The sequence below is a fragment of the Mus caroli genome, chromosome 10 (genome assembly GCF_900094665.2).
Source record: "Mus caroli chromosome 10, CAROLI_EIJ_v1.1, whole genome shotgun sequence".
NCBI lineage: Eukaryota > Metazoa > Chordata > Mammalia > Rodentia > Muridae > Mus > Mus caroli.
The window spans coordinates 73,777,256-73,788,652 of record NC_034579.1 but is presented as its reverse complement, the minus strand read 5'-3'; the positions used below and the strand labels follow the sequence as shown (position 1 = coordinate 73,788,652).

The 11,397-nt window shown below is 52.8% G+C and overlaps 1 protein-coding gene across 3 annotated transcripts in view; it reads right to left on the bottom strand.

Moving 5' to 3' along the window:
• The window catches only part of Palm (paralemmin), a 28,399-nt gene that overhangs the window by 13,023 nt on the left and 3,979 nt on the right, over positions 1–11,397 (bottom strand). For 2 of the 3 annotated variants that reach the window (XM_021174125.2, XM_021174126.2), the window contains exons 2-4: positions 2,024–2,075; positions 1,593–1,673; positions 1,027–1,157 (exon numbers count right to left, since the gene is read on the bottom strand). In XM_021174125.2, coding sequence (XP_021029784.1) covers positions 1,027–1,157; positions 1,593–1,673; positions 2,024–2,075 — 264 coding nt within the window. Of the gene's footprint in view, positions 1–1,026; positions 1,158–1,592; positions 1,674–2,023; positions 2,076–2,486; positions 2,637–11,397 lie in introns of those variants that run through there. The other variant, XM_029482807.1, reaches the window with a different exon arrangement.

Genomic DNA, 11,397 nt, shown 5'->3' with positions numbered 1-11,397 from the left:
TGGGAGGCAGAGGCAGGCAGATTTCTGAGTTCGAGGCCAGCCTGGTCTACAGAGTGAGTTCCAGGACAGCCAGGGCTACACAGAGAAACCCTGTCTCGGAAAAAACAAACAAACAAACAACAACAACAACAACAAAAACAAAAAAAGATGGAGGCAGTGAGGGGGCTATGAGTGTGGTCAGGATGGAGCCCCTGATAGACTGTGGGTGTGGTGAGGGTGGAGCCCCTCTCTAGAATCCTCCAATGAGGGACTGGGGACCTGGCCAGCGGTGAGCCTAGGCCTAGGCTGGTTTTAGTCCTTAGTTCTACCAGCAGGGCAAAACCCAAACCCAAACCTCAAAAAACACTCAGTGGGACCCCTGAGCTTCATAGGGAGGGAAACTGAAGCCCCGAGCCCGCGGGCAGGCTGCACTTAGCTTTCACATGCAAGAGAACCCCAAATGCTATCTTTGACTGCTCCTCCTGGACCCGGAAATACTGGCTAACCCCATAGGCAAGGCCTCGGGGCCTCTCATGGCCAGGCTGAAAGGACTCTCACGTGGGAGTCCTTTCCTTGCTTGCAGGTACTGTAGATGTGAGTGAGTCATTTCCTGCTAGGCTGACCCCTCTTCTCCAAGCCAGACCCCTACCAGCCTAAGGAAACACTTGTGTTTTGTTCCAGGCTTCAGGGAAAGGCTCTTCTCCCCATCCTGTCCCCTCTACGGCTTCCTGTGAGCCCATCTGCCTCTGTGGTCTCTATTAGAGCTGTAAAGGCCAGCTGGGCTGGCGCCAGGAAGCCCTCAGGGAGGCTGGTGACGGTCCTTCCCTTCCTTCGGGACTTCTGCTTGCCCAGGCCTCCGCACACCTGCTCCTGTGTAGGGATGTCACAGAGGAGGAAGGCTAGGTTGTAGCTGGAGGCTGTACACTGTGTGATCCTTTCTGAGGCACATGGAAAGGTCCACACTGTGACACACCTGCCCATTTCTGACCCATCCATCTGGACTCCCCCATCATGTCACCTGGACAGGCCCCCTTCCCTAATGCTCACCTGGTGATGGATTCCTCCAGGCCCCGGGCTTTCTGCTCATCCTCCTGCATCTGTTTCCTCATGTCCTCGTCGCCCTCTGAGGCTGAGGATGGTGTCCCCTCCAGCAGCCAGCGTTCCCTCAGTGCCTTGGACTAAGGTGGCAGGGAAGCGGCTCAGAATTGAGGTAGAGTTATGGTTGGGTAGGGCAAAGTTAGACTCGGGACTCAGGTCAGAATTATGAACGTGGGTCACTCACTGTCCGGGTTAGGCTGGAGGTCAAAACTGAGATTACAGTGACCTTAGCCCCATCCCAAGGTCACATATGCCAGTAGTCCCATGCAGGCTCCACATAGAACTTCACAGACCCACCTTGGACAAACTGCCCCCATAGGTCTGGGTCCATCCCAAAGATCAGTGCTCAAATAGATCTAGAGCCCAAAGTGTCCCTCCAGGCCCCACCCTCAGTCTCCACACAAGGCCACGCCCATAGGTCTGCCCAAGACCCCGCCCACATGCTTCACCCAAGGCCCTGAACACAGACCCCACCCAAGGCCCCACCTGCTTCACCCCCTCCACTACGACCCTACCTTCAGGTACTGCAGCTGTCTTCGGTCATCCTCCAGTTGTCTCCGCTTGCTCTCAATCTCTGCCTGCTTCCTACGCTTCTCCTGTGGGTGCAGACCAGGTCAGGACAACCCTGGCCCCTGGGACCACAACCACCCCTGTGTTACCCAGGAGACTCAGCACCCCTGCGAACCGTACCCTGCACTGCCAGGTGACCCAGACATGGGAGCATTTGCAGATTGTAAGCCTGGGTTGTGACAAATGCCAGCCTCAGTTTCCCCACCTGTCCCCCAAGGGGGCCAAAGGTCACATGAAAACAAGAGGACCCCTACTTTCATTTCTGGGAACCCTAGATAACGCTACTAGCTGCATCCAAGTTCTGAAGCATAGACTGTGCATCAGGGATCCTGCCCACCCTGCTTGTGACCCCAGGACCCAAATGGGAGGAACTCACAGCGATGGCTTGAAGCCGCTCCTGCTGGGACGCCGTGTCTGTTGCCAGGACCCTGCATATAGAAGACAGAGTCAGGTCCTTTACTGTAGCCAATGCAGGGCCACCCTTAACCCTAGATTCCCTCTCCAGTGGGCCTCTCCTGGGCTCTCTCAGAGGCTCTGTCTAGAGACCTGGGATGGATATAGGAAAAGGGGGTATTAGGTTTGGGCCATGAAGAATACATAGTAGTTCACCAGGCAGCAAAATTAAAGAGGGGTGTCACCTCCGAGGACAGACTAGAGGACATGTCAAAATGACCCTCAGGGACCCTCCCCTCAACCAGGTCAAGCTTAGGAAGGATCAGGGACCCCCACCCGCCATCGGCCACTTGACCCTGCAAAGTAGGTGACAGAATGGTAGAATCTCAAAGCAGCCAAAGATTGGACAAGCAGCAAAGCCCCCGCAAAGCCAAGATCATCTCCACCTTGTTCTTGAGACAGCTGTCCAAAAGGGTTAGGCTCAGACACCGCCCCAGCTCCCCGAATTTCCTGATGCCTTATCTCCACAGACTGAAATTACAGCGATGCACAACACCCTTGGCCTGGGGTGAAGCTTCCCAGAATGCCCGCTAAAGGCTTCTCTGTACCTCTCGGGGCCTCAGTTTCCCCATCTGTGCGACTCAGGAGCAGGAGAGGCATGTAACTCTGAGCTGGCCTAGGACCACAGCAGGGAGGCGGTCCTGCAACCCCCACCCGAGAGCTGCCTCCACCCAAGTCCACCCAGACAACCTGGAGCCAGCGACATCTCCCCACCCCCAACCCTCCGGTTTAGTTTCCTGACCTCACTAAGGCCTGTGAAGTGACCGGCTCCCACGCCCTGACAGGTGACCCTGGACAGCCTGCTCCCTTCCTGGCAGGAAGCACCTTCCCTCTCAGTGCCTCCCTGGGGGCCTGGTAGAGTGAGCCCACACTGATTTATCTATTTTTACAGGCCTGGGAATGGAATCCAGGAACTTTTTTTACCTGATAAGCAGGGTCTCTACACCTGACCCCGCCCCCAGCTGATCATTGGGGGATTCTAGGTGTGGGGTGGGGGGTATCCATCTCTGACCACACCTCCAGCCCCCTCACCGAGGGATTCTAGGTGGGGACCCAATCTCTGTGACCACTGTGTGTGCATGCACATTTGTACACACATAGACACATAGGTGTGGAAATCAGAGGCCCATCTCTGGTGTTATTCCTCCGTCACTACCCTGCTTGGTCTATAAGACAGTTTGTCACTGGCGAGGAGCTCCCTGGTGAGGTTAGGTTGGCTAGCCACCTGTCACCCACACCCCCATTACTGGGGTTACAAGCACAGGCCACCACACAGCCATTCCTGGCTTTAACAAGGGAGCCAAGATTGACCTTAGGTCCTAGTGCATAGACAACTCTACCAACTGAAGAAGAACTTCCACTGTTATAGTGAGATAGGGTCTCAGGGAGCTGCCCATGCTAGTCTGAAACATGCAATCCTCCTGCCTCAGCCTCACTGAGGCTGGCTTCCACAGTGGGTTTCGGGAGAGGCTGGTCTCAGCTTGGCTCTGGGGACCTTACAGGGTCCATGGGAACAGTCTTTCTTGGCTACTTTCTTCCTATGAGGCCCACTTTTTTTTTTGTAAAGATTTATTTATTGACTATATGTAAGTACACTGTAGCTGTCTTCAGACACTCCAGAAGAGGGAGTCAGATCTCGTTAGGGATGGTTGTGAGCCACCATGTGGTTGCTGGGATTTGAACTCCGGACCTTGGGAAGAGCAGTCGGGTGCTCTTACTCACTGAGCCATCTCACCAGCCCCGAGGCCCACTTATTTCCTTACAGCCCCAAATGTCCCTGACCAAGCCAGACTTTTACTGTCCCCTCCCACTTCTCTGCCTCCCTGCAACTGCTCTATACCCAACAACGCAAACTACCTTCTCATAGCGACAACCCGACCCCGCCTCTCTCCTTCACTCACATCATCCCGCGAGAAGTCTGGGTCTGGTGTGGCCGACTTGCCTGGGTCCCGGCCCTCCCTACACCCAGGCCTTTGCATCTCCTGGGAGCTGCCTGCTGAGTTCTCTCAAGGCGGAATGCTGTGTGCAGAGGGGCTAGACACAGAGGGGCTGCTGTGCAGGCAGAGGTCGCTCAGCACTCCCTCCTTTGTCCTTCTAGGAAGAGCGCAGAGGTGAGAAGTCCTTCTCCAAGGCCATCTCTTAACCCCAGCACCTGGGAGGCAGCAGGCGGCTACATAGTGAGCTCCCAGAGCTACATAGTGAGACTGTTTAAAAATAAAATCCAGGGGCTAAAGAGATGGCTCAGCTGTTAAGAACACTGACTGCTCTTCCAGAGCTCCTGAGTTCAATTCCCAGCAACCACATGGTGGCTCCCAAGCATCTGTAATGAGATCTAACGCCCTCTTCTGGAGTGTCTGAAGACAGCTACAGTGTACTTAGGTATAATAAATATAAAATTGAAAAGATTAAAGACCCTCGGGAAGAAGGGCCACGCTGAACTACCCACCCAGTGTGTAATTCCCCCCACCAAAGAATCAGGTGGCCACAGGCGGGACACAGAGACAGCTGTGGGCGGGTGAGACAACAAAGCCGTCAGTGTCCTCAGCTGGACGGCCTGTCCCCAGTCCAGGGCCTGATGAAAGTCAAGCAGACACAGCCAGCCGACATAGACAACGTCCCAAGAAGACAATTTCCATCCCTCGGTCCCTTCCTTCTCCATATTGTCGCTGCTTGGTCACAAGTACAGGCGCGCAGCTGAACCCTCCCTGCGCACCCCTCCCCACCCCCGGGCGCCACTGCCACGCTGGATGGCGGGCCCGCGGGAGGCGGTCGCCCTGGCAACCTCGCTGTCCCCATGGCAACGCGAGGCCCCGAGTGTGGAGGTGGGGCCTGCGCTGAGCATCCACCCCCGGCCCGGTGCTAGGGGGCTGCGAGACATCCAGTAGCTTTGAGGGGTGCGGGGAGAGGGCGTTTTTCTCCTATTTTGGTTTTGGCGTGCCCACGCATCTCCCTAGAAAGGGTCCGGACCAGGCAATGAAGGTTAAGAGGGAAGAAATATGCAAATCATTAAGCCCAAATCATATCTACAGGCGCCGCCTGTGATTTCAGCAATAGACACACTGAGGCAGGATAGTGAGTTCAAACCCAGCTTGAAAAAACTTGGTGTGACCCGGTATCAAAATACAGAGTGAAAAGAGACTTTGGGGCTGAGGTAGAGATGGTGGGAGTTGCTCCAAACATGTAAGAGGCCCAGGTCATCCCCGCACTCAGGAGATAGGGTTCTGGGAATCAGTTCAAGGTCATCCCTAGTTACATAGAGAGCTTGGGAGCAGCCTGGGCTATGTGGGACTCTTATTTCCAAAAATAAAAATAAGCAGGGACATAGTGGCAAAAGCCTTTAATCCCAGCACCCCAGAGGCAGGCAAATCTCTGAGTTAGAGACCAGTTTGGTCTACAGAGCAAGTTCTGGGAAAGAGAAACAATGTCTCAAAAAACAAACCAAAACAACAAAAAAAAAGGTTTTATATGTGTGTGTGCAAATAGAGCGGGGCATAGTGGCGGATGTCTACCATCCCTGTGCTTGGGAAGCTAAGGAAGGGAACTTTCAGTAAGCTTGAGGCCAGCCTGGGCTACATACACCCTGAGAGAACCCCCTGTGTGGTGACCTTGTGGATTGGGGTTGGGGCTGGGAAACACCAAATAGAGGCTGTATCTACAAAGGTCTTGTATAAGCATGGAGAAGCTTATACAAGTTTAGTTTTAGTGAGACAGATGGCGTGCTGCCAGCTGTGTGTCCCCAGCCAGGTGACTTGTGGTCTCTGCTGAGCCTGTCCTGGTACCTCTGGAGATGGAGACAGTGGGCACCAGCTCGGAGCCCCCCATGCCCATTCAGCCTGCCACTCAAGGAGTAGCACCTTCTGGGGATTATTTTCAGGCACCCAGTGGGGGATCTGGGCTCCTTGGCTGCTTTGTGTGGGTGGTTGAGGACCAGGGAGGGCCTCATCTCCCAGCTCCTGAGATAATTCAACTCCAGATGAGATAATGGGAAGCCAGTGACAGCCCAGCCCAAGCCTTGGCTTCCAGTTTTGTTTTTGCAAGGCCCAGAGAGGTTATGCAACAGGCCCAAGGTCACCCAGCGGCCAGGGCGGCCCTGGCAGGGATGGGGTGGGGGAGGGGCACAGGGGGTGTTGACCACGCTTCTCCTTCCACAGCCTGGGCAGCTCCAGTGTCCGGCAGGACAGCAATGAGAGGGATCAAGCTGGTCAGGCATGGAGCCCAGTGCCCAGAACATTCCTGAAGCTAAATGAAAGGAAAGCGCTGATGGTAACCTTGGCTGGGAGGGGAGTGAGGCGGGGATGAGTGGGGATGAGTGGCGACTGACAGGGCAGCCCTTCCCCCACTGAGGCCTCCAGCGTGGGGTTGCCCAATCCACCTGTCTGCCCCCCCCCCCTCAGAGCACCCTGTCTCCTGGGCTCTTACTATTTGACACCTTTAGAAACACGCGCACCTCCCCCCAGGCTCTAAACCCTAACCTAACCCTATCCCTTAGGCTGGCTTTCCCTTCTTTTCATCAGCTCCAGCCTTTCCATCCCCCAAGATAAGCTGGCACAGCCTCTTCCCCCAGGGAGCCCTCCAGGGAGTCTCCTCAGGCTGGAGGAGAGACTCAGTCATCTCCCAGCAGGGCAGGCCCATGCCAGGGGAATGGAGATTTGGCCACTAACCTGTGGTTGGATGAGAAGCTGGACCCTGCCCTGGATCCTCACAGGTGAAATGAAAACTCAGGCATATTCTAATGCAGAGATCAGTTTCCACAGACACCCCCCCCCCATAACACTTCCAGGAGAGATCCTCAAACATCTGGAGCCTGCTGTGACCCCTGAACCTTGGTGCTTGCCATTCTGCCTCCCCCAGATCTCCCTACCCAGGCAACCCCTGACCATCTTAATTCTCAGCTCAAACACTCCTTAGCCCTAACCTCCGTGACTCATGACACTTCATCATTTTTTGTGTCCCATAAGAACAAAAAGAGCAGACTGGCAAAATGGCTCAGTTGTTAAGAGCACTGACTGCTCTTCTGAAGGTCCTGAGTTCAAATCCCAGCAACTACATGGTGGCTCACAACCACCCGTAATGAGATCTGATGCCCTTTTCTGACGCATCTGAAGACAGCTACAGTGTATAATAATAAATAAATCTTTGGGCTGGAGCGAGCAGAGTTGACTGGAGTGAGCAGGGGTCCTAAAAATTCAATTCCTAACAACCACATGAAGGTTCACAACCATCTGTTCAGCTACAGTGTACTCACGTACATAAAATAAATAAATAAATCTTTAAAAAAAAAAAAAGAACAAAAAGCGCAAAGCTTCAGCATATGGCACGGCGTGGAGTGACAGAATGACGGGAGCAACGGCACCGCTGCACAGTGTGGGACTCCATCCGGAGATTGGAAGCGGATTCAGGGATGCTGAAGACCTAGGGTGGAGTGACTTCATTTTGGGGTAGTGGGGTGTTGTGGCGTGGTGGGTCTCAACCTTCCTGCTACTGCAACACTTTCATAGGTCCCACATGTGGGGTGGCTGGTTGACCCCAATCATAAACTTATTTCATAGCTACTTCATAACTGTAATTTCAGTACTGTTAGGAATGTGAGCATCTGCGTTTTCCCATGGTCTTAGGCGACTCATGTGAGAGGCTTGTGGGGCTGTGACCCATGAGTGGAGAACCACCACTGGAGAGCAGATACAGGTTATGGTCAAATACATTGCATCAATATGTAGGTTAATGTCCCTTTATGGGAAACGGAAAGGGATCAACTTAACACAAAATGCATTTGGTTCAGGTATTCACAGAACACCATCTTTTCTCTGCGGCAGGGCCTCAGGTAACCCAGGGCACAGCTGGACTTTGTATGAAGCCAAGGATGCCGGGGAATTCCTGACCCTCCTGCCTGTGTCCCATCCATGCCTGCTTTCTGTGATGCTGGGAATGGGAGCTCAGGGTTCATGCGATACCAGGAGAGTGGCCTCTCCAAGGGACCTCAGCCCCAGAAGCACTGCATGCTGCATACTCGACCTGCTTCAGGAGGGACCAAAACCCAAGTCCTCTGGAAGAAGAGTGCTTGCTCTTAACCCCTGAGCCATCCCTGCAGGACCCAGGTTTCGGGTTTTCATCCAGCTTTGATGCACACCCTGGTTCCCTAGCACTCAGGAGGCTGAGGCAGCAGGAGGCGGTGTGTGCCCCAGGCTAACCCATCTCAAGGAGGGTGGGGAGAAAAAGAGATTCAGATTTAGAGATTTTTAGACTTCCAGTCCAGAAGTTCAGTTCAGACTAAAAACCACTTTTGGGACCAAGGAGAAGGGCTCAGTGGATAAAGGAGCTTGCTGTCAAGCCTGGCAACATGAGTTGGAGCCCCAGGACCCACAGAAAACAGACTTGTGAAAATTGTCCTCTAACTTCTTCTGCTCATGTCTTCTGTGTCATGCATGCCCATTCCATAAAACACACAAATAAAATGTAGCTAAAAAATACTTTTAGGAAGCCGGGAGAAGGTTCTGTGATTAGAGCACCAGCTGCTTTTCCAGAGGACCCAGGCTCAGTTCTCAGCACCCACATGGCAGCTCACAGCATGGGTAACTCCAGCCCTAGGAGAGCCAATGTCATCTTCTGGCTTCTGGCAGTGGTGTCATGTGCACAGCACTCATGTACATGCACAGAGAGAGAGAGAGACACATACACACACAAAGACACACATACGGACACACACAAAGACACATATACAGACACACACACATACAGACACATACACATACACACACATACAGACACACACACAGACACACACACAGACACACACACAGACACACATACAGACACACACACACACAGACATACATACAGACACACATAAATACAGAGATACACACAGACACACATACAGACACACACAGAGACACACATACAGACACACAGAGACATACACATAGACACACACACAGAGACATACACACAGACACATACATACACACAGACACACATACAGACACACACACACAGACACACACACACAGACACACACAGACACACACAGAGACACACATACAGTCACACATACAGATACACATATAGACACACATACAGACACAGACACACACAAAGACAGACACACAGACACACACACATACATTTATTGTTTAGATCTGTTTTTTTATTCATATGAGTGTTTTGCTTGCGACTCTGTTTATGCACCATGTCCATACAGCACCCTCAGAGGTCAGAGAGGGTGTCAAGTCCCCTGGAACTGGAGTTGCAGACAGTTGTGAGCCAACCGTGTGGGGGCTGGGTCCTCTGCAGGAGCAGCCAGTTCTCTAACCGCTGAGCCGCCTCTCCAGACCCATAAATAAGTAAATAAATCCACATGGGCTGGATATTCAGTTCTGCAGTTAAGAGCACTGGCTGTTCTTCCAGAGGATCCAAGTTCAATTCCCAGCAACCACATGGCCACACCTGCCTGTAACTCCAGTTCCAGGCAGACCAGACATACATGCAGGCAAAACACCAATGCACATAAAATAAAAACAAACAAATCATTTTTAAAAAGTCTGCATGGTAGTGCACTTCTTTAATCCCAGCACTTGGGAGGCAGAGGCAGGCAGATCTCTGGGAGTTCCAGCTCAGCCAAGGATAGATACACAGTAAGACTTTCCCTCAAAAAAACACAAAAGCCAAAACCCACACACACAAACAAAACTTGAACAACTCCTTTGAATAGGCGGTTGTGGAGAAGGGGCTGACGGTGACTGTGATGGTTAATACTGTCAGCCCAACAGTATCTAGAATCAACAAGGAGACAGGCTTCCGGCTGACTGAGCAAAAGTCTCTACACTTGATTAACAGAGTGGGAAGTCCCACCCTGACTGTGGTGGTGCCATCACAGGTTAGGTTCCTCAACCGAGGAGGAAGGAGACCAGGAGCTGAGCCTGGATGATCAGTGATCACTTCTCTCTGCTTCCTGACTCTGCCCCCGCCACGCCTGCCGCCGCGCCCTTTTCCACATGATGGACAGTAGGAACTGTGGTCAGAACTAACCCTCCCTTAAGCTGCTTTTCCCAGACGTGAGACAGGACACTAAGGTAACAATGGCTTATCAACTCATATTTCCAAGCATGGGTCCCCGTCCATCTCCTGGTACTGCCCTGAGACTCCTACAGATGGAGGATTTGAACACAAATGGACAAAGTGGTGTGAAAAGGGCTTGCTGCACAGCATGAGGACCCGAGTTCAAACCCCCAGCACCCACATAAAAAAGACAAAGTATGGTGGTATGGGCTTGTCATCCCAGCCCTGGAAAGGCAGAAACATCAGAATCCCTGGAGCCCATTGGCCAGGCAACACACCTTAACTAATAACGTTCCAGCCCAACGAGAGGCGCTGTTTCAATAAGTAAGGGGGTGGCTCACGCCTTGATCCCAGCACTTGAGAAGCAGAGACAGGCTGATCTCTGTAATTTTGAGGCCAGCCTGGTCTATTTATCAAGTACCAGGACAGCCAGAGCATAGAGGGAACTTGTCTCAAATCAAAACCACCAGCCAAACAACAGAAATTACAAACAAACAAACCCACAAACAAATGAGAAAAAGAAAACAGACAAAGGATGTGGTCTCATCTTCCCGTGGTAGGTGTCAGACTCCAGCCTCTGTGCTCCCCCGATTCCCCACATCTCCATCTAGCCTCTGCCTCCTTGCTGGGCGCCAAAGGCCTGGCCACACCCTCCACAGCTGTTTCTCACATCTGGGTCCACCGGGCTGCTTCCTCCCAGAAATCCAAGCCGGGGCTTGGGCTCCTCCATCATCAGTCTGACCCAGGGTCAGGCACGCACCTTCTGATGCTGTGTCCCCTGGCTCCCGGGGCCCAGCCTGTCCCCCCTCGCCCCACAGCGCCTTTGCTGCTCAGACACCAAGGGTGGCTACACAGCCTGCAGGCGTTGGGATCCAAGCGCACACACCAGTCTAGCCAGCAGATGCACCAGTCTGTCTGAGTGGCAGGTCCTGGAGAATCCTTTACAGAAAAGGCTCAGATGGGATAGACAGAAACAAAAGAAAAACATTTCTTAGACTAGGAGACTGATGCGGGAAGGTGGAGAATTTGAAGTTAGCCTGTGCTACACAGTAATAACCTGCCTTGAGGAGGGGATCATCTTTAAAAAAAAAAAAAAGTCGCCAGGCAGTGGTGGCACACGCCTTTAATCCCAGCACTCGGGAGGCAAAGGCAGGCGAATTTCTGAGTTCGAGGCCAGCCTGGTCTACAAAGTGAGTTCCAGGACAGCCAGGGCTACACAGAGAAACCCTGTCTCGAAAAACC